Source organism: Diceros bicornis, chromosome 12, assembly GCF_020826845.1.
Source record: "Diceros bicornis minor isolate mBicDic1 chromosome 12, mDicBic1.mat.cur, whole genome shotgun sequence".
NCBI lineage: Eukaryota > Metazoa > Chordata > Mammalia > Perissodactyla > Rhinocerotidae > Diceros > Diceros bicornis.
Window position 1 is genome coordinate 15,010,644 of NC_080751.1, and position 24,139 is coordinate 15,034,782.

At 51.3% G+C, this 24,139-nt stretch overlaps 1 protein-coding gene across 3 annotated transcripts in view; it reads right to left on the reverse strand.

Annotated features, from left to right (window-relative positions):
- Positions 1-24,139, reverse strand: part of TET3 (tet methylcytosine dioxygenase 3) — a 104,145-nt gene that overhangs the window by 76,831 nt on the left and 3,175 nt on the right. For 2 of the 3 annotated variants that reach the window (XM_058550912.1, XM_058550911.1), the window contains exon 3: positions 9,703-9,759. In XM_058550912.1, coding sequence (XP_058406895.1) covers positions 9,703-9,759 — 57 coding nt within the window. Of the gene's footprint in view, positions 1-9,702; positions 9,760-10,072; positions 10,131-24,139 lie in introns of those variants that run through there. The other variant, XM_058550913.1, reaches the window with a different exon arrangement.

The following is a 24,139-nucleotide window of genomic DNA, read 5'->3' on the forward strand; positions in this document are numbered from 1 at the left end:
TAGAAAAAGTGCACACCAAATAAACCTAAAGAAAATAAGAAAATTAATAAAGACTAAGCAGAAATTAATTCTTTAGAAAACAGAAAGCACAACTGCCAAATCTACGTGCTTTTAAATTACATCAAACTCTGGCAAAGCCAAGGAAGGAAGAGAAAAAATTAAAACACGACATTAGAAATTAAGCAAGTGAAAAAAATCACAAATACTGAGGGAACTGAAAAGCAATAACTGTATACACATTATGCTAATAAATCTGAAAATAGATCACTTTCATGGAAAACACAAAGTAAATGTTTTATATCAATGGCTACAGGGAAAAAATAAACCAGAAAGCTGAAAAGACCCATCCCTCAAAAAGGGTACCAGGCTCAGATGCTTTCAACAGCAGATTTCTTTTTCAAATCCTTAAGGAATGAAATTGTTATTTAAACTGTATTATTTAAATAGTTCCAGAGCATAAAGAAAGAATAAAAGTTTCACGATCCATTACATGAAGTTACTATTACTCTAATACCAACATGATAACGAAAACACAAAAGGGAAATTATAGGTCAATCTCATTCACAAATACAGATGCAAAACTCCCATGTTAACAAATCAAATCAAACAGCAGGTTAAAAAAAAAACACCCTATTACCAAGTATGGTATATTCAAGGAATGCAAAAATAGCTCAATATTAAGAAATGTATTAACACAACTCATCTTATTAACAGGCAAAGGAGAAATATCATTTCATCTTCAAACCATGCGAAATAGATGTGACAAAATGAAACAACCACTACTAATAGGAAAAAAAACTTCTTAATAAAATGGAATGGGAGTGATGTCCTTAACATGATACAGAAGACCTCAATCAGCAAAACCATGCCTATGGGTAAAACACTAGAGACACTCATATTAAAGTGAAAAGGAAAAAAAATCACTAAGGAGAACAACGTCCTCTGCTCAATAAATATTTGCCAAATGAATTTAACATGGAAGGACGGTCCTGCCGAGAGAGGCAGTAGTCTATGGACCAGGGGATCAGCTCTGAAGCCAGACAACCTTGGTCTCAAATGAAGCTCCTCTCACTTGTGAAACATCAGCCCTTGGTCACGCTCCTAGCCTGAATCTCAGTTTCCTTATCTGAAAGGTGGGGCTACCACCATCTGCCTCAGAGTTGTCATGAGAACTAAGGAAGAGAACTATGAAAACTTTACCCCATGTGCCCCACACATGGTAAGAGCTCCACAAACAACATTACAGCTAGTTATTACGTAGGGTAAAGTGGGCTATAATGCAGCATGACTCCATTTTTATAAAAAACACAAAACAAGTGGATAGGAGTCATAGAATCAAGCCTGCAGAGATACTCCAGTTAACAGTGGTTAACTGGGTTGTGAAATTATGGGCAAATTCCTCCCCCTCTGTCTATTTCTACTTTCTAATTTTTCCAAAGAACATGCATTACCTGTATAACAAAAAAAAAGAGAATAAAAAGCTAAGAAACGATACAGAGTTTTTGGATTTAGCCAATATTGAGGACTGGCAAGCCTAAAGGCCACGGTGGAAAAGGAACTAACGGTGACAGAGAAGAGGGGAACACTGGGGATTCCTCTGCCCTGCGCCCCATTGCCATGAACCTACTCAGTTTCAAGCACCCACGCAGGCGTGTAAAGGTGTTCCTGGTGGAGGACGAGCTGAGACCCTCCAGGCCCTAGAGCCAGCACACACTGCTGTACCATGCATCACCTGACCTGACTTTGCCCCAACGCCATAGAAATTGTGGACTGGGAATGGGGTGAGAGTACTCATTTCTTGATCCAGATGCTGGTGACACAGGTGTGCTTACTTGGTGAAAAACTCACCAAGCTGTACACAGTATGTGCTTTTTTGTGTGTATGTTATACTTCAATAAAAAGTTTTCAAAAAATTTAAAACTGAGAGGAGAGCACTCAGTTTCTGTCATGTGCAACAGAGTTTCCCTCTTAAATTCTGGTTTTAATAAATATGAACTCATAGATCAGTTTCATGGACCAAAATATTCAATCCAGTATTTTGTCTGAAATGTCTCATTGTCTTAATTTTTCCAGACTCTGTATTTATTATCACTAAAAGTATCAATGAATAAGAAAAAAATTCTGGGGCGACACAGGGAAAGCCAAAGTGGATGAGGGCAGTGGCTCTCAGCCCTGAGTGCACACTTGAATCACCTGGGGAGCTCTGAAAAATGCTGGGGCCCGGGCTCCACTCCAGACCAATTACATCCGAGTCTCTGGCGCTGGGGCCCAGGCATTGATATTTTCTTCTTTAAAAGCTCCCCAGATGATTCTAATATGCAGTGGGACTGAGAACCACTAAACTAGTTGAACCAGAGTGACTGGCCACTGGAAACTCTCTAGGCAAGTTGAAACACGGCCCCTGCCCGTCCTGGTGGAGGCTGTGGGGTTGAGAGTAAGTATTTAGGGCTGAAGTGCCCTGGCATCCACCCAGGTCCTCCTCCACATCCCGCCTCCTCCAGACCTCAGGCAGAGACCCAGTAGGGAGCGATGCCCCTCAAATGGAGGAGGCAGCCTCTGGAAAGCAAGGCGGGTGGACACAGAACCCTGGGCTCTGGCTCCCAGCCGGGTGTTCAGACTGCTCTGGACCACTTGCCAGTATAGCCCCAAGACATACACCACTCCAACCACACAACCCCAGAGCTAAGCCCTAACTACTACCCAGGGTCCAAATGACACCACTGGGAACCCACAGCTGGAAAACAGGAAACCGAGGAGAAATAATAGTGGGAAGAAAGGCCATGGGGCAGAGGTCAGGATATGGCTCAATCATCAGGTAGGACCTGGTTCAGGGACAAGTGGCGGGGCCACTGAGGAAGGGGATGCCACATGGCCCACCTGCCCAGAGCTTTCAACACTAAACTCTGGGGCCCCCACGCCACCCTCATCCTGCATCCACTCTACCTAACTGTGTGACAGGAACCCATAGGTCTGACCCTAGCAGATGGCTGTCTTGCCCAAGCAGCCCTGCAGCATTTTACAAGCTCCTAGATAATTCTGACACATGGAGTCCTTGGCCCATGCCCCACAAAGCAGTGCCCTCAGAGGCCTTCTCTGCTCAGTCTAGAATTCAGGGCTGAGCTCAAAGCATGAGGGGTGAGAGTGGGGATGGGTTGAGGCCATGAAGAGTGTCCTAGGATGGAGAACACAGAGGGAGAAGAGAAGGAGACCTGTAGTGACAGGGAAAACAGAGTAGGCTTCTGTTGGACACAAGACTCTAGTGCTCCACAGAAAATCTATTTCTGTATCCCCTCCACAGCACAGGTGTAGAGCAACAATGATCCCAATCGAGAAGGCACAGTCTCCCCTTTCTGGCTCCAGCAGAGCCCAGTGCAGTCAGAGGGTGCCCTCTGTACCCAGCCCGAACTTGGTCAAGCCAGCAGAGAAATGACTTTTGACTCAGGGGGTCACACTCAAGGGAGAAGGTGCAGCAGAGGGCGTCTGTCTGGGGATGCAGACAGGGCTCTCAGCCTGAACCCCTTCTAGGGTCTCTGCCTCTGCCAGGAGCTACTAGCCTCCCAGTCCTTCCACCTTCTGCAGGGCGGCCAGCAAGAATCAGAGAAGGAAACTTCCTAAGGTATAGGAAGGTGAAGTGGTAGGAAACAGCTCCTCTGTCAAGTGTCTGTTTAGCAGGGCTGGGAAGCAAAGCCCGCAGGCTAAGAGCAGACTCCTGGGGAGGAGGGTGTGGGAGGTGAGGTGTGGATGCTGCAGAGGAGGCAAAGCAAGAAAACTCAGTCAACAGGGCAGGCAGCTTAGGAGCTCACTGTCAGGGACAAGTTGCAAACCCTTTCAATGTCTTTGTTTCCTTTGCAAAGCCCATGAGGTTAGGATTACACATGAAAAATGCTTGGAGGCGGGATTGAGAAATCCAATTACTTAAGCACCAACAGCAGAAGAGTTCCAGGCCACTAAGGGAACCAGGATTTGCTCAGACCCTAATCTTACTGTCCTTGGGATGTGTCCCTCTTCAGGAATATTTTTGTGGCAAGACTGTGTTACCTACCGCTTAGCCCCCTCCCATCTCTCCTCTTGAAGAGGCAGCCAGGGTAGAAGGAAATTAGTATTTTTATATTTTCGTCTAATCTTGAGCATTTTAAATGAAAAGGCTAAAGATCCTCAGCAGAAAAAAACAAGATTTACAGAGTGTGTGGCAGGGGGATAAAGTAGGAAGGAGATGCCCAAACTCGTGCAATCAATATTGAGATGTCTGTCCTTACAGAAATCAAGGCAGTTTGTGATCAATCCTTAGAGGAAAAGAGCTTTCTCTCTAGTTTCTTAAGAGCCACCAAATGGAAAAAGCTCAAAATTCAGGATGCCCTGCTGGAGGCAACAGAGCTTTAGTTTCTTGCAGGGCCCAAGTCCACTCTGGCATCTACAGGAGGATCTGGCCTCTCCTTTAGCTGTTCTCTTCTTCTAAGTCATGTAGTTTACACGCATACACACACACACACACACACACACACACACACACACACACACACAGAGTCCTGCCCCTTCAGGGGGTTCTGAAGGTTCTGACACTCCACCATCAGAATCTGAGACTTGCAGAGATGAAAGGGCAGACAGGAGGCATCCTTATCTACAGAAGCTGAGATGCAAGTCAATTTTTCGAGGTACTCCGAGAGAATCTCTGGGATAGCAAGATCTCTACTCTTCCAAGTGGTGTCTCTGTCCATAAGATGGAGAGTACAGAAGAGAGGGGAGTCATGTCCAGAAAGGGGTGAAGGTGTCAAAAGAGTGACCCTCTGCTCTCCCAGAGGCAAAGTTCAAAAGGAATGCTGTTTGCGGTATGGCTCATAACTGCCTATCACCAGTCTACCGCAACGTAAACACAGGAACCAAGAGCGAGCCTTTAGAAGCCGTCACAGCGATATGAACCTGCCATGACACCCAAGATTGAGTTCTGTAGGCTCGCCTCATCCAACGGCTCACAGACCGCTGGTGCTGAACACCCAAGACGAGCCATGCATGGCGTGAGCTGTGAACTAGTTGTACAAAATAGGACCTGTTTCTGTCTGCAAAGTTTTGAAAATTAAGAAAAAAAGAAAACGGGCCCTTCCCCACATTAAGTCTGAGAAAAACTTACTTTGGAAGGGAAGCCCTTCATTTTACAGAGGAAACTGAAGTCCAGGGACATTAAGTGACCACCCCACGGCTAATGACAGAACCCAAGAGTAAGAGCAGAGCCGGGAATAGAGAGGGAAAGAAATTGGCCAACTGCACTTCTAGCCCTCCTCTTCTCAGCGAGCGGTCTCGTGGGCGCCCCCTGAAGCAGTTAAGGGCTGCGGGACCCACACATTCCAAATGAGTAGAAGACAAATTTGAGTTCAAGGTAAACTGCCCAGGCACAGTATTTCCATCCAGCTTTACCTGAATCTCAAACCAAACACATTTAAAGCCAACACCTTCCTTTCAAAACTCAGCTCTCTTCCCCGCTGGTCCATTTCTGACCCCACTACTCTAATCTGTAATTGCCAGATCCCAGAAATGCTAACTTATTGAAAACAAGGCTGGCATGTTGATTCTTCCTTCCAAGTCCCTTGAGGTCCACTCGGCCAGTGCTGAAAGCAAACATCTGGGGGTGAAGAGTTTGGTCTGCCATGTGCGAGTTCACAGCCCCAAACACAAAGATCAAAAGCATTCGCTGTATAAAAAACAAAAACTGCCAGTGCTGGTTTTCCCACCTAGACTTATGGTTTTAGGTAATTTAGTCATGGTTTTAGGTAATTTAGTCAATGTCGCTTACTTCCAGTGGTGTTGTGAAGATGAAATAATAATGATTTCTCTAATTTTTCAGGACCTAGTACTGTACCTGGAACATGGTAAATGCTGAACAACTAAAGGAGGGAGAAAGGGAGACAGAGTGAATGGGGGTGGGGTCCCAGTCCTGGAGAGCATGATCATCTATGGATTTTAATCGTCTGAGCCATTCCTGTCCCCTATTTGCCCAAAGCTTTCCTAAACTAATCCACAAGGAAGCCATCTCATTCTCAGAAGCTGCAGACCTGCTGGTAACAAGGGGAAGCCCGCAGCTGACTGCCAGATGCCAGAGTGTGGGGGGAAACAGGGCCAAAAGCCCAAGAGGTCAGGGTGGGAAAGACAGGACTTAAGAGGACTGGGAGACCCAAAAGCTGAGCCAAACCAAAGCCCCTCCCCACAATCCCTGCCCCCACCCTGCCAAACCATTTGCTACAGCCTCAGGCACATGGGAGGGGACTTAGCAAGACCACGAAGACCATTTCCAGAGAAACATCCATCTACAGCTGGAGGGAGCCCAGTGCCCAGGCCCTTCCTCAGCCAGCCCAGCCAGAGGGCTATAGGAGCCATCAGTGATCCCTACCGGCAGCTCAGGGTTCCTGCATCATCGTGGGCATGAAGGCTCTCCCTTCAGCTCATCTGTCTATCTTGCAAAGTCCTCTCCCTCTCCCATGACTTTGAAAAACGGTTGGGGTCACCAAGGAGATGGAGCTGAGCTCTGGGAGTCTAACTCCAGGTCTTATTATACATGGGGGAAGCCCTCCCTCTCTCCATCCTCAAACTCAACTCTGAAATCCTCTTGGTTGCTTTCTTTCCCACTCTAGCCTGACGTGCTCACCTGTTGCCATATCTCCCCAAGTTCACTACTGCTTGTAAGTGTACCTCAGAGAGAAAGAGTTCCTGCTGGACCCTCACGAAGGGCTGAAGAGTGGCAAGAAAGAGCAGGCAAGAAAGAACTCGTACGAGTGACCCACGGTGTGTGGAAAGTCGAGGATCACAGATCCTTGACAAAGGGCCATTCTGCAGTGGTCAAAAGGAGAGACAGAAGGCAGAGATCCTGGGCACAGTCCCAAAATAGTTCCCAGACATCCTCAGCCAGTGAAGGGTTCCCATGGGGCAGAGCGTGGGAGAAGTGTGGGAGCCCGAAAGCAGGGCAGCCTGGTACTCTTGGCACTGGGCACTCACTCCTGTCCAGGCTGCCAAGAAGGAGGCGGTGGCAACAGTGTGTGCTATGGCATGTGCCTTGGCATATCATGGGTAGACACATAACACGCTAGACAGTAAAACGAGAACTTGCATTTATCAGGCTCAACTCTGTGCCCGTGCTAGGCACTACGCATACCCCACATCATGGATATTCTTGCAGCCATGGCAGGACTCAGCACACAGTAGATGAGCATATTCTCACTGGTTGTCAGATACCATTCACCCATGGCGCTGACCCATCCTGCGCCCGTCCCCTGGGAACACCGAGTGTGAGACCCCCCCTTGTCCTGTGTCCCAAAGTCTTGGCCTGAACTCAGAACGAGCTCACACACCGGACACATCTTCCTACACCACAACCTGATGATGGAAGAAGATCTGGCAAAACTGCTTCATCCAGGGTATATGGGACACCACCCCCAGCTGGCCACCTAAGAAAACCCTGTGGGGGGAAGGTGGCACCAGGAACACGGGGCTCAGATCCGAGCGCTTGGTGGCAGTGCCCAAGCAAGGCCAAGAGGAAGCTATGATTCTCCAACAAGCAACTCAACAACAAAAACAAACACCGACACGACCTCAGAGCTTTAAAAATGCAGCCAGCTCAGGCCCCACTCTGAGAAGGGGGAAGGAGGAAGATGTGTTTGAAGGGTTTCCTCTGGTTTTTAAAGGAGCCCCGCCACATGCCCACCACACTAAGGGTCAAGGTATTAGGCTGGGAGCATCCAGCAGGACTGCAGGGCCAGCAGAATGCAGGCAGGGAGAAATGAAGAACACACTTGGAAAGAGCTGAAGAGAAGCCATCGCTAGGCGGGAGGGGGTGCTTTTGGGGGTAAACAAACCTGCCAGCAGTCCTTGCTCCCAGCAGAGAGAAGCTCTGGCTGACAGGGCTGGAGACACACAGGAGGGAGGGAGCTGCCCCCTCCCTGAGTCCATCTGTCCTCATCCCCTTGTCCTGCTTTCCCCAGGGTTGGGGGCAGAACAGGTGTACTCCATGATCTCCGTGCCCACAGCCCTCAGCAGCACATACGGTGTGGTGCGTACAGCTCCTCCAGTCAGCAGTGGGAGCCAGGGGAGGAAGCGGAGGTGGAACCTGGGGGTTCAGCTCCGGAGAAGAGCGTGGAGTGAGCTCACAGCTCTCTCCTCCCCACCCACAGCATCACCAGTATCAGCCACCCTCTGTTTGCCTCAGGAGCCTCTCACAGTCTCGTCCCAGGTAACTGCCCACTCCTCCCAGCCTGACCAAGGCACACCCGGCTCTCCAGGGGAGCCAATGCCACCTGGCTCTCCTCCTTCCCCCAGAAGCTGCTCCAGAAGCAAAATTCTTGCCCTCCTGTAAGCACTTCTTGGCCTCAAGTTCTTTGGGAGGAGGCCAGGGAACCACCCTGGCTCCTGATGCATCTCACCCAGGAGCCCTCATCCCACGTGGGGAAGCAGAGTCCCTCCCTGCCAGCGTCCCCACCCAGGCAGTGAGGAGGTGGGGTGCCACTTCCAGCACCTCCACGGAGCTTCCCACAGCTTTCCCAGGAAGCGGGAGGATTTCCAGGGAGGAAAGTCTAAGAGCGTCCGGGAACATGAGCAGCTCGCCCACCTGCTCCCCAAGCAACCAGATTCCCCTGGGTCGCCACAGACTCAGGGGCCGAAGGGAAAGACGGGACTGAGGCAGGGGCAGGAAAGGGCTCTCTCCCTCCTAGGAGAAGTCCCATCCCGTCCTCCCCCTGCCCACCTGTCCCCACACTCCTTCCCCAGCCTCTCTGCTCTCAACTTGAGAGGCTGCCACATGGAGCTGCCTCTCGCTCTGTTTTCTCCACCCTGGGCCAGCAGAGGATACTGCTGAGTAATCCCAAACTCACGGCGGGTCCCCAGCCCTGAAAACAGGGGCAAAGCCCAAGGAAACCTACTGATCCTGGTCCCTGTCAACCTGGGAGCAATATCTGTGTTTCCGACTAACGGCTGATACCCCACCGGACTCTGCCCTGCCCCAAATACCCTAGCCCCCGCACTCAGACAACCACATGAAGAAGCTCAGTGCCCCCTTCTCCACTTCCCACGCACCTGGTAACATTCCCTTCCCAGTCCCCCAGACACCAAGCCGAGCGGAGTAACAGCAGCAGCCCGCCCGCCCCGCCGGATTCCCAGTCATGATGTTGCATCAGCCCCCACCCTACCCAAAATATCCTCACCCCCACCACCTCCTCTCCAGCCATCTCCATGGTGACAGCAGCATGACTAATGACACCCTATCAGCTTCAGACTCAGGAGCGCAATTCCCCCTCCCTCTTACACACCACCCCCCCCCTCCGGGATTTCTGCAGATTGGATGCAAACCAACAGTGCCAGGGACATTCTCGGGAGATTTCCAGAGGCAAGGGTGGGGAGTGGGATGCATGTCCCAAAAAAAAAAGAAACACAACAGTTCAACAAATGCAATCCCAACTGCACCCAAACCGTCCAGCTGAGAAAGCAAAAAGAATCCAAACAAAACCCACACAGGCCTGAGAATTCATTGGCCGCCTACACCTCCACCGCCCCTCCCCCTCAGCTGCTGCTACACACACAGTGGGAGATTAAGGGATCACCCGAGGAGACCCTTTATTTTTATCCAATCCAGTCAAACACTTCACCCCCGCCACACGCGCGCGCGCGCGCGCGCGCGCAAACACACACACACACACACACACACACACACACACACACACAAGGTACCTTGACAGCAGCCCCTTGTCCCCACGGCCCGGCTCCTTCACCAGCCTTTATTTCCACCTGCAAAAGAAGCCAGAGAGACTGATGAGCCAGGCTGACAGCAGGAAAGAGGCAAAGTCCTTCTGTTGCACCCCCCAACTCCGCTGCAGGGGAAGAGGGAGAATGGGAGGGAGGGGGCCTGGGAAAGAAAGGAGAGCAGGGACCGTCTTCCTGCTCCAGCTGCCGCCCAGACGCGCGGTGGACGGGCTCATTGGCCTTCCAGTGTGTTTTTGTTTTCATTTCTCCTTTTTCCACCCTCCCGAGATCCAGGAGGACACTGCCCCTCCTCCTGCGTCCGGTCTGGCCTCGTCCCTCCCCGCCCTGCCCGCTCTACCTCGGCCGGCCTCCTCTGGTGCATCGGCCGGCGGGCCTCCCATTATCCCCGCCGGAGCGCACGGAGGGAGGCACTGCAGAGGAGGCGGCGGCCAGCTGCCGGCTTGGCTCCCCTCCCCGCCTCCGGCGAGGCTGGTGTGGAGGGGGCGGCGCGCTCGCCAGCCAATCCCCGTGGCCGGCCTGGCGCGGGCAGGGCCGCCGGGGGCTGGACCTGCCCAGCCGAGAGGCGGGGACGCCGCCAAGGGTGCCGCGGAGCTGCGCTGGCTGCTGCCCAGGCCCGCCGACACTCCCTGGCAGGCCGGGGAACCCGGGGCACCCCCGCCTCCTCCCGAGTAGGGGACCCCGAAGGTAATACCCAGAGGCATCCTCTGCATCTCCAGGCCAAAGATGACAGACAGCGCTTGGGGGTGAGCAGACACTGGTGGGATTCCCCCTCTGGCCACTCTCTAACCCCAGAACACCAGCAAACTGAGCGGCAGCTAGGACAGTGCCCAGCGCTGTGATAACATGATGAAGAGCAACAGCCCCTGCCATCTTCGAAGAAAAAAAAGAAAGCGTTGGCAGTGTGAAGCTTTATCCCATTTTGCAGATTCGAGGAAACAAGGCAAGACAAGTGAAATAACTTACCCAAGGTGACACAGCTAAAAAACAGCAGAGCTGGGACTCCAAGCCAGGTCTGTCTGGCTCTAAAGACCAGACTCTTAACCATTATGCGGTCCTACTTCTCCCTCCCTCCAGCGCTCTCAGAAAATAGACTTCTTGAAGCCCACACTGCCTGTGGCTCACAGCCTCACCAAGTCAGCCTTGCCCCCCCCAAAACACACAAACACCCACACCTCACCCTAGGATCACTCATCCCTCTGTCTGAACATCCCCACCACGTCCAGACAGCCCACTCTCCCTCCTCCACATTTTCTCCTCTCTTAGAAAGGCCACAGGAGGCAGCTCCCCAGGTCCCAAGGGCCCCCCCAGACCTTAGGGCTTCCTATCCCCAGGGAAACGCTGAGGGGAGGTGGCCCAGACCCCAAGAGCTCTGGCCTCCTGTTCCCAGACTCTGAGCCTTTGAAGGCTGCAACACCCAGGAGAGTGAAGGAAGGGCGGGAGGAGAAAGAACAGAATGTGGAGAGGAAGGCCCTGCAATCCCCTCCTGGATTTAATTCCTGGGCATCCCTGCGCACATCCTGCTCTGCCTCATCCTCTCCCTGTAGCTGAACACCCCAGAGCTTCCACCTCCCAAAAAGCGGACTTCCATAGACTCTGGTGCTCACGTATCTAGTTCCATTCCTGGCTCCACCACTACCTAGAGCTGAAGGACGTTGGTGGTGGTACCTTACCACTCTTAGTCTTACTTTGCTCGTCTATAAAACGGAACTACAAATAGCAGCTACCTCATACACAGTTGTGAGCATTCTGTAAAGAAATGCAGCACGGTGCCTGCCAGGCTGTAGGTGCTGCTGGCTCCCATCACTCAACTTCTGGGAGAGCTCATTGTGTGCTACTCCTCATCTCACAGAAGCAGCTGAGGCCAAGAGAAGTGACTCGCAGGACTAATTAGGTGTGTGAGAGCCCCTCTTTCAGTGATGTGCTCTGCTACCTGCTCCACCAGAGATGCCCTATTGCTGCCCCCTCCCTGGGGCCCAAAGGGGGTACTCAGAGTGAGATGAGCTGCCTTAGGAGAGACAGCAAAACTGGCCTCTGATGAGGAGACTCCAGGAGGCACCAGAGCCCACACCTGCCTCACCCTGGGGGACAAAGCACAGCCCCCTGGGCTCCTCTCCAGGGCAGGTGACAAGGCTGGGCAAGGAGCAGTGTCCTGACCCATGGCTCAAGATGGGAAACTGGGCTCCTGCACCCCTTAGCTCTTACCTTGGCCAGGCCAAGTGTAATTCCTCCTTTATCCTGGTCCCCAAAACCCCTGCCCCACCTCCCCACCCCACACACCGTCTGCTGCTGAATAAGAGCGACTAACACTGCTTGGACAGTAACAATTAATACTGTTGCTGCTGCTGCTGCCACAATTCATCAAGCCCCTGCTACCTACCAGGCCCTGTGCCAACCACGCTGCAGGAGCATCTCACTGGACTTACTCCACCACAACCTTGTCTCTTATGGAAAAACAGACTTAGAGATGTTGAGTTACTTGCCCGTCAACACACAGCTGGTAAGTGGTGAGCCAGAATTCCAATCTAAGCCTTTCTCATTCCAGTTCTCTAATTCTCCTCTCTCTGCAAACCCCAGGGAAAGGCAAAGAGGGCTGGGGTCACCTGAACCCAACCACTTCCCTGGGAGACTTCACGGTGCTACTCCTTGCCTGAGTTCCCTTCCCCTCCCCTGCCTGGTGCAAGGCTTAATCCCAACATTACCTCCCTCTGCCTCTTTCCCAGCACATCTAGCCTCCGCAAGCATCACTCACTCCTCCCGGGGCCTCACAGAGCAGCGCGGCCTCTCCTAGAGCGCCAGTCACAACCAAGCGCAGTTATTTATTTACACGGCCGTCTTCCCCACGTGGGCGGGGGCCCTGTCTTCCCCACTTTACTAGGCTCTGCACAGAGCTGGAATGTGCTGAGCCAAGTTTCTACTCAAGGAGGGTGGACAGGCAGGGGGTTGGGCACTGAGATGCAGAGGCCACTCTCCTGGTTGGCCTTCTCTCTGAGGTCCCCAAGGATCGGAGGGACACCTGCTCTCCTAGGAGGCAGGACCTGCCATAACTGAACAACAGCTGAGTCCCAGCCTTGTTCAGTCAGCACATGTCTTCCTCACCAGCCTGCAGGAGCCACCCTAACCCTCTGCTTGACCCACCCTCCAGTGCTAACTCAGTCTTACTCCAACCACAGGTCCCAGCCCACCCCCCCAGCAGCCAGTGGATACCCTAGAGGAGCCCATGGTCCCCGAAGCAGTCCACCTCCTCCCATCTCTGTCCCACACTGGCCTCCTGCCCTTTTCTGAGGCACCTGCAATGCCAGGGCTCCAAGGGGTCACAAAGGCACATGCTGGGGCTGCTCTGCCTCCAACAGAGACACTCTCCACACTCCATACCTGACCCTCTCCCATCTCTATCTGCCCCTCTTTCTACATTTGGGGCTTCACAGTAAACGATCCAGTACCCAGGGGTACTTCGGACCCCTCTGCATGGGGCTGAGGGTCCCTCGCATGGGGGCCAAGGGTCCCTCCCCACCTTCCATCATGACCCCCAGTTCCCACTGCACTCCCAGCAGAAGAAATGGGGCCACAGCCCTCCCCATCAGGAGAGGTGAATGGATTCACTCACTCTTAGAAGACACAAAATACCCCAACACTGAGAACCTCAAGAACACGGATACCCACACAGATAGACAAAGACTAGGGAATGCGGACACAGGCAGACATAGATTTGGGGAGATCTGCAGGAGCATCGACCAAGCCCCAACCTCACATCGGGCCCAAACGTGGAGCATGATGTACCGTATCTTATTTAACCCTCAAAACAAACCAATGAGACAGGAATTATTCATGCCCATTTTACAGATGGAGAAATTGGGATAGAGAGAGGCTAAGCACCTTGCCCAAGGTCACATAGCTAGAAAATGACTAAGCAGAGCTCTCACCCCTCCCTCACTCTTGGTAATACTGTTGGGGCTGCTCTATGTAGCTCTATGCTTTTCATATCAACCTACCTCTTCTAGAGTTGACAGGGAGTAGATGGGATTCTCCTCCTCCCTGGCCATGGCTGTGTCCGGAACGAGGTCACTCCCCACAAAGCTTTACTTCAAAGCTCAGTTCAAGCCCCACTTCCTCCAGGAAGCCTTCTCAGGTTACCCCAGTCCTCTGCCAGCCGACAGCACTTCTAATGTTTCTCATTTGACACTTGGTACTGCTATTAGTCTCTCTGGGTGTTCTGTCTCTCCAACCAGAATGGCTGGAATCGTGCCTTTCCAAAGCCCCTGCGGCGTTTTGCCCAATATTCCACACATTAAAGGCACTTGGAATAGACTGTGGGGGAAGTCTGTGACCTCCTTCCCTTCCTTCTCCGTCGCACAAAGGATCTTGCCAAAGAAACCCAACACCTCCTCCACCTTCAGAGCCTACGTTTGAAGTCCCCGGTGTCCACGCATCAATTTCCACCCAAGTAATTGCAGCCCATCACACACATCATCCCCTATATTTGAAACTCTTTGCGGTTGCCATGGGAACTGCCTTTGCCTTCATTCACTGATCAGGCCTCACAATTAGCTTTGGCAGCGGAAGTCTGTGTCAACAGCAATCGCAGGGAGGAGGAAGCCGAGGAGGAGGAGGAGCAGCCGCAGCGGCAGCAATAGAAAAAGAAAAGATGCTCCTCACTGGAGATGCAGCAGAACCAGACTGAACCCAGACACCCAGCCATGTCCGAGGGAAAACAGAGCCAGCCAGCACCTCCACCCACGTGCTTCCACACCAATGGGCAGAACGCGCCGGGCCCCCCAGGCTGACAGGTAGCAGTGCAGCTCCGCCCACACCTGCATGCCCTCCTAGATGCTTGTGAGAAGGTCTTACCGTCTGTGAACCTCATCGGGGTCTCCCCACCCCAAATTCAACAGCCTAAAATGTTCCAGGACCCAAGCAAATAACACGGGACCTTAAGAGGTCATTGAGAAGGCGGGACAGGAATGCCGAGTGGTTTGGAAACCAGAGGCAGCCCCACAGAAGGCTTCCAAGACAAATTAACACAAAGTGTCTTACCTTCCACCTCGAGGATCTGAGAATACCCTCCGGTGGCACCCTATGGTCTGTCTGTGTGCTTCCACACCCCTGCCAGCAGCCACCAGCACTGGAGTGGCACCTCTACACACCTCAGGCTCAGGGGAGATGCCTCCCTCCTCCTGGAAGTCCCCCATCATCCTTCACATATCACTCTCAAAACGTGATGCAACTCTCAAAACGTGTTCCTTCCCCTCCCTGCTGGGCTCTCTGGGCCCAAAGGTGACTAACGCTGGTCTCTGCCCTCGAGGCGTCCCTCCCTTATAGCCCAACCAGACTGTACTGTAATTATTTGTTTCCACGCTTGTCTCCCTCCCCAGACTGTGAGCTCATTAAGGACAGAGTAAACGCTGCCCCCCCTTTACCTGCGCCTCAGGCTCAGCACAGCGCCCTGCACACAGCCAGTCCCAGGCGATTTGCTGAATGAGGCTGCGAAGGCAATTTGTGGGTCTACTAGTCAGAGTAGATGACGTCCTGCCTCTGGAAACAGAAGCAACACCAGAGAGAAGAGCTCCCCTCCCCCCGCATGGGGGACACTGTAGGTCCTGGGACAGAAGAAGCATTCCAAGAAGGTGTCTCTCTTCTCCTCCTGCTGGTTCCCCACACCCCCACCCACTGCAGTCCACCCCATCCTGAGCCTGAACACAGTCCAGACAGGATCCAGCCCTCACAGTGAGAGTCTGACATCCCTCTCTTCTTGGGCTCCAGGGCCATTCCCCGCATCAACGAGGGAACTGGGGCATCCAGAGCTTACCCTTAAAGGGCAGAGCAATCCATAAAAAGTGAGAGAAAAAAATGAAACAAGAGAGAGCCACCCAATGTCCTTCCCACACGAATGGCTCAGAAATAGAACCGACTCTAGTCCAGCACCGTGTTCCTTGTTGTTCACCCAGACTCCACACTCCTTCCTGAGGCTTTCTCGGGCAGTAATTAGGGGGAGTGGGGGCCTATGGGGACACACAGTCTGGCAAATGCCCCCCAAATGACTCTATTCAAATGCAACTCCCCTTCCATTCGGAGAATCTAGAATTGCTGCTCTACCAGCAATGGCAAGTGCATTATTCTGTCCATGAACTCCCTGGCCGGGTGTGGGGAGGTGGGGGCACAATGGAGTCCGACCTTGTATAGGTCAGAGCCAGCAGGCAGGAACAGAGCTTGTGTAACCTGAAGCAAGTGAGCAACCCCAGACGTGGTCACCTGCAGGCCGGCCAGTTACCCCACCCTGGGCTACCGGCTGGCTTTCTTTTTTCCCCTCCCTCAGTAACTAATAAAAACTTAGGTTATCGGATTTCTTATGCAAATGACAGGAGACAGGGCCACAGAGGGGTGTGCCCACTCCAGATGTGCCAGCAGCCTCTGCCCTGTGCAGGCACACTCAGGCAGAGGCCCACAGTAACCCTGACTCTCCCAGAAATAGCCAGCTAGGCTGCAAGCAGGGCTCAAGGAAGATGAAGGCGTCCCTTTCCTTTCCAACACCTTCTCTCTTCCAGAGCACCCTGCCCTCAACCCACAGGGGAGCTGTAAAGAAGGGAGTGGGGAATTAATGACAGCTCTTGAAACCCCTGACATGGTCTTCCCACTGGCCCAGTCACCACACTGCATTCTCCAGAACGAGGGCCCAAGGCAAAGAGGTCACAACTGACTCAGGATATGGTCCGTGAGAAGTAAGTTTGGGGCCAGAGGTAAACACAGTCAAAGTTCACCAGAGCTGCTGGTCAAGACTGCGGGTAGGAGAGTCCACTTGCCCCTAGGGAGCTTCAGAGAGAGTCACTGAGAGCCACACCTCATTCCTATTGTTATTCTTTCCCCATAGCAGATAACTAAAACATGGCCCTTGCCCTCAAGAAGAAGCAATGAGCTTTGCAATGTTTTAGAATCCAGGAAAGCACGGTCCCCTGCCACACCCCTCACCACTTACACTGGGGTGGCAACAGGGATCCTAACCCAAAAAATCCTTCTGAGAACAGCCAACCTGGATAGCTATTTCCCCAACCCAGAAAGAGGCCTCGGTGAGGGTTCAGAGACCACGCAGGGAAACTCTATGTCCAACAGAACTTCCCATGATAACGGAAATGTTCTTATGTCTGCACTGTCCAATACACAAGCCACTAGCCACATGCACCTACTGAGTACTTGAAAGGCAGCTAGTGTGACTGAGTTACTGAATTTAATTTTATTTAATGTTAATTAATTTAAATTCACACAGCCACATGTAGCTAATGGCTACCATACTGGACAGGTCAGGTAGAGCATGCTTCTTAAATTTGGAGAGGTCATGAACACTCCTGAGAATCTGCTGAAAATGTGGACCTCTCCCTTGAGAAAACACACCCTTGTACACTCACACAACATTTGGCTGAAGTTTTCAGAAAGTTCAGACTCTATTCCAACCCAGGTTTGAGATTAGGTCTAGGCATAAGATTAAGTCTAGACCTTGACCAAAACCTTGATGGCCTCAGAGAGATGTTTCTTCTGCAATGTAGTTGTCTAAAGAACATGAAAATAGACCTGATGTTATACCTTACACAGGTTTAGCAAGAGACACCACATGTGGAAGCCCCCACCTGACACAGGAGGTCCTCATAACCAGGATGTCCCCCTGCCAGAGCACCCAGTCTCTACCTAGACACATGCAGGCACAGGGCTGAATCACTCTTGGAACAGCTATAAATGTTAGAACATTCTTATTTCTAACATGGATTTGGTCTACCTGCTTATAACTTCCACCCACTAATAAAAGTTCTGCACACTCCCCTACATGAAGGAATTGACTCTTTCTTCTACAGAAGACTCCCTTTAGCCTGTGTTCCTCTACTTATTTCCAAGCTGAACAGCCCTGTTCCCTTCAATTGTCCTGCATGTGACCACTCTGACAGATCTTGAGATAGGCTATCAACATCCCTTTTAGAGTTTCAGCTCTTCCCACCTGCTAGGAAGCCAGGGTTCCTTACTTGTGCATTTATTTCTTTTCTTTTTTTTTAAACACGTACAGGACTGTGAATTTACCTTAATTAAATTCCATCGAGTTTGGCTGGGGCCCATTGTTCCAAGACTGTCTCAGTCTCCTTAACCTCTTGTTCTATCATTCAACTTAATATCTGCATCACCACCACCACCACTCACCCACAGATCTGACATGCTACTACCTACATCCTTTTTTTTTTTTTTTTTGGTGAGTAAGATCGGCCCTGAGCTAACATCTGTGCCAATCTCCCTCTATTTTGTATGTGGGTCACTGCCACAGCATGGCTTGCTGAGTGGTACAGGTCCATGACCGGGATCCGAACCTGCAAACCCCAGGCCACCAAGAAGAGCGCGTGAACTTAACCACTATGCCTCCAAGCCGGCCCCCTACCTACATCTTTTGAAGAGGGAACACATCCCTTCAGCTCCAAAAGCCTTCAGACTCTTCCATGAGACCCAAGATCCTATGGATGCACCCCTCCTCTTCACAACCACCAACAGCTACGACTCTCTCACGGGGCTCCAACACCCCAAGTCAGCCTGCTGAGCGGCAAACATCTTTGAAGCTCTTTCTTGACTATCCTCATAACACACACGCGAGTTCTTAAAGGGTTTTATTGATAACTCACTAGACTGGAAGGAAATGGACTCCAGAAGAATAAGAATAAACATGGAGTAAATCTCAAGAGGTTCTTGTCGCCCTGGCCTATAGGGTAAAGAAATGGATTGGGTCATCCTCCTTACTCTGGCTAGCAACTGCAGTTTTCACCTATTTGTCAAGACTTATTTCTGTCCCCTTCTCCATGACCCATCTCTTCTCCCAGTCACACAGCGCTGTAGACCACTCAAACTCTCATGGACATACAAGTCACCTGGGAATCTGGTTAAAGTAGATTCTGATTCAGCAGGTCTGGGGCGGGGCGCAAGATTCCACATTCTAACGATGCCAATCATGCTGGTTCAGTGATTAGCAAGGTGGAAGTATGGCTGTAAACCATTCAGGTGCCCTAAGACTCAGGTGAGCAATCTGCAGTAGAGGAGTCCAGATAGGTGCCCCTCACCTCAGCCCTCACTGCATCAGAGGATTTCCACTCTAACTACATATTATAGAGACCTGGGGAACCCCGGTCTATGAACCCCCAACAGAGTCCACCCCAGACCAATTAAATCAATCCCTGGGGTGGGACCCAGGTGATCCCAATGTGGAACCCCTGATCTACATGGTTCATATCAAGATTGAACAGGACAGTTATACCACTGCTCTCTCTTCAGGATGACTTTAAATCAAAAACTGGCCCTCTGATCTGACCAAGAAGCTGGCAGAAGATACCATCATTTATTTGCAGAAATCCAGATCCATTCACTTGACTGGGCTTTTTTGTAAAGAACCACAGGCACCCCCAAAGGCTCACCGCTTGGCTTTCTAAAGTCTCACAAGCCACCTTTTTAACAGTCTGCTCTAGAACTGCCAAAAATTGACATCAAGCTTATGCATTCAAAATTTCCAAAATCTCTTTGAAAAATTGGACTTGTTGCCTGTCTTTGGTCTTTTGGCCCTTTTTCAATCATCACAATTCCATAAAGATGTCAGAGCGCATATCGGAAGGTGTTCAGTAGGGAGTGAATGACTCAGACTCAGGGCAGCCAGCTGGTTCTCCTTTCCCAACCACACATGCTGTGGTCTTTCCCCAGTTTATACCACCTAACACGACAGTGACCCACTGGCTGCTCTCTCTCTGTCACTAGTTATGCTCCCCGAAGTTGTAAGCCTACCTCTTCCTTCTCATTCTTGCTGGGAATGTATAAGACTTTTATTGTCTTGAGTATTTTCCACCAACCTCAGCATATTCTGTCCACTGGACTTCCTGACGCTCCTCGTAAGGGGTCAGACCACTCCTGAATCTGCCTTCAGTGACACACAGCCCCTTCCCACATAAGGAGCGTGGTCTTTTACCATCCGCACTCCCTAGACCGCAGCCCATGCAGGCACATAGATGGTTCAGTTCTTCCCCGGTCGTGCCACCTTCCTCCTTAGGGTACCATTCAGGACTGTTTTGTCAGCATTTCCTTTTTAAAGAACAATCCTATCCCTCCAGCTAACTTCCCTTTTAGAGTCTGTGGCCATGGGGTTAAAAACTGTTTGCATTTGAAAAACAATTTTCTAAAGTCGCTGGTGAACCTCTCCTGCCCAGCCTTCTCTCGGGCTTCACAAATGCTAAGACGGGGTCCTTTCTCTAAAGAGCTTCATCACTTCTACTTGACTCATCAGTTCTCCCTTTGCTGGTGGGAAGCACTCCTCCTCACAGCCTCCATCTTCAGGAAGACAGAACTACTAGGAGGTGAGGCAAGAATTCATCAGGTGTTCTGCTATCTTTGAAAGATCCCCAATTCCAAGGTATCTTGTCTCAAAATCAGCACAGAGATCTGTTTCAGCCACTAAATCCACTTGGCTGTGAGCTAGACAGTATTCTCACACCATATATATTTCTATTTCTCTTCATTTTTTACCCAAAATGTTCTCAGTCATGCTTCTAATCTTATGCATACATTTTCCTATGTATGTTTTTTTCCACAAAGGGTTATTCTCCTACCCTCCCAATCAGGTTTACTTGCTCACCCAGGAGCAACTTTTCATTCAGGTCCAGGACCACAGCGGCTCCTTGCTCCTGGGTGTCCAGCCTCCTCCCCCAGCAAAGAGACTGGCAACTCCTCACTCCCTTTGCCTGGCCCCAGGGTTGTGCTATGAGCAAGCTAGGGTATGTCTTGAGATAAACACTTAATTTGTATCTCATCTTTACAATTACAACTCAGAAACTAACCGCATGTGTGCACAATTGCTTATGCATAAAGATTAATTCTTTTCTAGATGTTCTAGGACTGTTCCACCACTGTGCACTGGTTACCTACTATGTGCCAGACGTTATGCATATTTTATCTCAATCCTCACAACAACCATGCAAAGAAGGGTCACCCCATCTTACAAATGAGAAAACCAATGCTCAAGAGAGTAAGCAGCACGGTGCTTACTTTGGGTTCTGAGGCCTACTGGGTCTCCACATCCACCAAACCCGACTTTTCCAATCAGCTGTCTTCGTTGTGCTCCAAGCCAACACTCAGGGAAAAAGAATCTGGGCGCCGGCCGGGTGGTGTAGCAGTTAAGTTCGTGCGCTTCCCTTCGGCAGCCAGGGGTTCGCTGGTTCGGATCCTGGGTGTGGACCTACGCACCGCTCATCAAGCCATGCTAAGGCAGTGCCTCTCATAGAGCAACTGGAAGGATGTACAACTATGACATACAACTATCTACTGGGGCTTTGGGGAGGAAAAAGGAAAAAAAGGAGGAAGAAGATTGGCAACAGATGTTAGCTAGGGGCCAATCTTCCTCATAAAAAAAAAAAAAAGGATCTGGAAGTCAAACAGCCTCCAACATCAGCCCAGAATCTAAATCCTCCCTGGAACTAGGAAGGAAGATGGCACAGGAATGAACCCCTTCAGGTGTAGTACCTCACTTTAGGACCCAGAGATGTAGTCACCTGCCTCTGTGGTGGGAGGGCCCACCCCCAAGAGCTGTCTCTAGTCTTAAAATGCTGCACCTTTTCTTCTGAGTAGAGGGATTCCACAGCACCACCACCACCACCGCCGACTGGGAAAAGAGTGAGGAGCAGGGAAGGAAGACGGGAAACCCAAGATTATGTTCCCCCCTTTACAGGATGATACCAAGCAGCTATCAGCAGACAGCTCAAAGAAAGCCAGGAGAGGTGGAGATAGGATGGAAATAAAGAAAGGGTGCCCAGAAGAAGAAACGCCAGGGAGCAGGGATGTAAGGGGATAATCTGATTCCCAAGAGGCTCCTGGGATGCTGTGTCTCGCCCCACCTGAAGAGTCAGGGCCAACTTCTCAAGTTCTATTCCTGAGCCCAAACCAATGAAAACTCAGATGCCAGGAATGTGTCTCCCCCTTTCCCAACCTCCCCAATCCCAGGACATGTTCTCTCTGCTACATGGCTGCCCTGATCTAATAGTTAAGATCCCAGCAGTCCCCTGGGGGGCTGTAAACGCTGGGCTGGTTCTCAGGGATCACTCAGGCAGAGCCTCCCGGGCGTGTCTCAGCTAAGCGACTATGCCAGAGAGACCGTCATTAAATGCAGGGTAGCCTGGACAGCGGTTCCCACGCTTCCAGCTTTCACGGACCAATAAAAAAACTGAGGAGACAGACACTAGTTACCCTTTCAGATTTTGCCAAGTAAAGGTTTTTTTTTTAAAAAAAAATACATCTACTTCCTATCAACACCTTCATTTCATAAAAGAAAGATTTTAAACATCGAGAAATAAAAAAGACCTATCCTTAAAATGAAATACTGCTCTTTAAATCAAAGAAAGTTAGCTTTAAGAAAAAACGCTCACTCTTGTCCCCTTTCCACTGTTTCTGCAGAAACTGGGAAAACTCTATTGCGGGCCGGCACTGGTCCGTAGAACAGCATGTCGACCCTCTGTCCTGGACACCACAGGCCACCAGCCGCATTTTCCCTGACTCAGGGGGGCCTAGAGGGGCAGCCAGCCATGGCAAGGTCCAGAAGGATGCCGACATCTCTCAGCAGGGTTGGCTCTAAGCCTCAGCCAGCGCAGACCCCCAGTATCTTAACCAGCACCACCCGGCAGCTTACATTCAAGATGACAGAACTCTGGCCTCACTCCAGCCCCCTTCACTCAGGTATGCCTCGTCATTGCCGAAAGAGTTAAACACGGTTCACAAAGGCCACTCGTTCCAAGACCATCCAGTCCAGAAAGCTCGGCCCCCCACCCCTCTGGTTTGATTATGGGAGGAATGGAATGAGGTAATGGGTGGAGAAGGGGGTGAACACTGGCAGGAGGGAAGCAAAGGAACGAAGCTTAAACCAAAACACCAGATCTCACGCCCAGGAGTGAAGCCTACCCCTGGTTCCACGCCTCTTTCAGAAATGACCCACAGGGCACTAGGGCATCAGGATCCCAACTCTCCGCAACACCAGCAACATAAGGGGCTGGACACTGACACCCAGGCTGTGGTGGGGAGCTGCGGATGTGACCCAGATGTCTGCTTTAACCAGAAACAGCGGAAACAGGGCACTGAGTCTGTGGTCCCTGGGCGATGACATGCAGCTTCCTCAGGGAGTGGACAAGAGAAGGTGAGAAGGGGCAGAAACAGCCCAGCAACACTCACTTCCCTGCCCCCAACACTTGGATCTTTCTTCCCAGCCACGGGACCACTGCCCCGCCAAGCTCACGGCACAGCCCTGCACTCAGCGATCAGGGAAATCCCGAGCGCCAGCCGCCGCCAGCCCATGGAAGCCACAGGTGCCCTAGCCCTCAGAAGCACAGTGGCTCCCAGCCCAGCTGGAATGGGCTTCAAAGGCCATCAAGCACAACCCCTCCATTTCCCCGAGGAGAAAACAGGCCCAGAGAGGGGGCCTGAGCTGTCTGAGCCCTGGGACAAATCAGTGGCAGAGCGGGGAAGCCCTGCAGACAGCGCAGGCCTCCGTCTCTGTCCAGCGCCAGTTCCGCTGCCTGGAGCGACCTCAGCCGCTACATCGCTCCTCCCAGGCTGCTCAACTTCGCTCGTCCCTACTTCTGCCAACTCTCGGCTGTCGCGGCTGCCACCAACCTCGTGCCGGCAGCCCGCCACCAGGATGGAAGGGAAAGATGGCCAACATAGGGTCACTGTCTCTCCATTTCCCCCCCTCTGTTCTCATCCCAACTCCTCCTTCCCTCTCTCTACCCCTGCTCCAACTAAAAGGAGCACTCCTCTGGGGCCAACAGTGTCTCAACAGCACATCATTCATTCATTCAGTTAGTATCTCAGTGCTTAGTACATGCCAGGAACTGAGCCAGGTCCTGAGAACACAGAGATAAACGGTCTTTGACCTCAAGAAGTACTCAGTCTAGTAGGGGAACCCACATCATGGGTTTCTTGTTAAAATCCCAAACTGTTTCAACTGGCTCTCCTGCCATCTTTCTGAGAAAAACGATGGTACCCAAGAAAAGGTTTAGGGAAAGAAACATCCCACTCCATCAGGGCAGCATAAACCCACCCTGTGACTCCAAATCTTCCCAAATCCATCAACCTCCATCGCTGGCCTGACACCATCACTCCCCACATCACGAAAGCATTAGTGTGACCTTGAAATACATCTGAGGCTTCAAGCAGGACAAGAAACTTCTAGAGATACAGCTGGATATCACTGTCCTGCGTCAAATGCAAACATCAGTGATGAGAGTTCTAGCTCAAAGCCTTCTGTGGCCCGGTTACTCTGACAAATTTGCAGGCTGGCAAAGGAACCCAAGCCAGCTTCCAATGACAGGTGCACTCCTACTCATGGCCCCAGTCAAAGCACCCTCAAGGGACAAGGTAGCCAAGC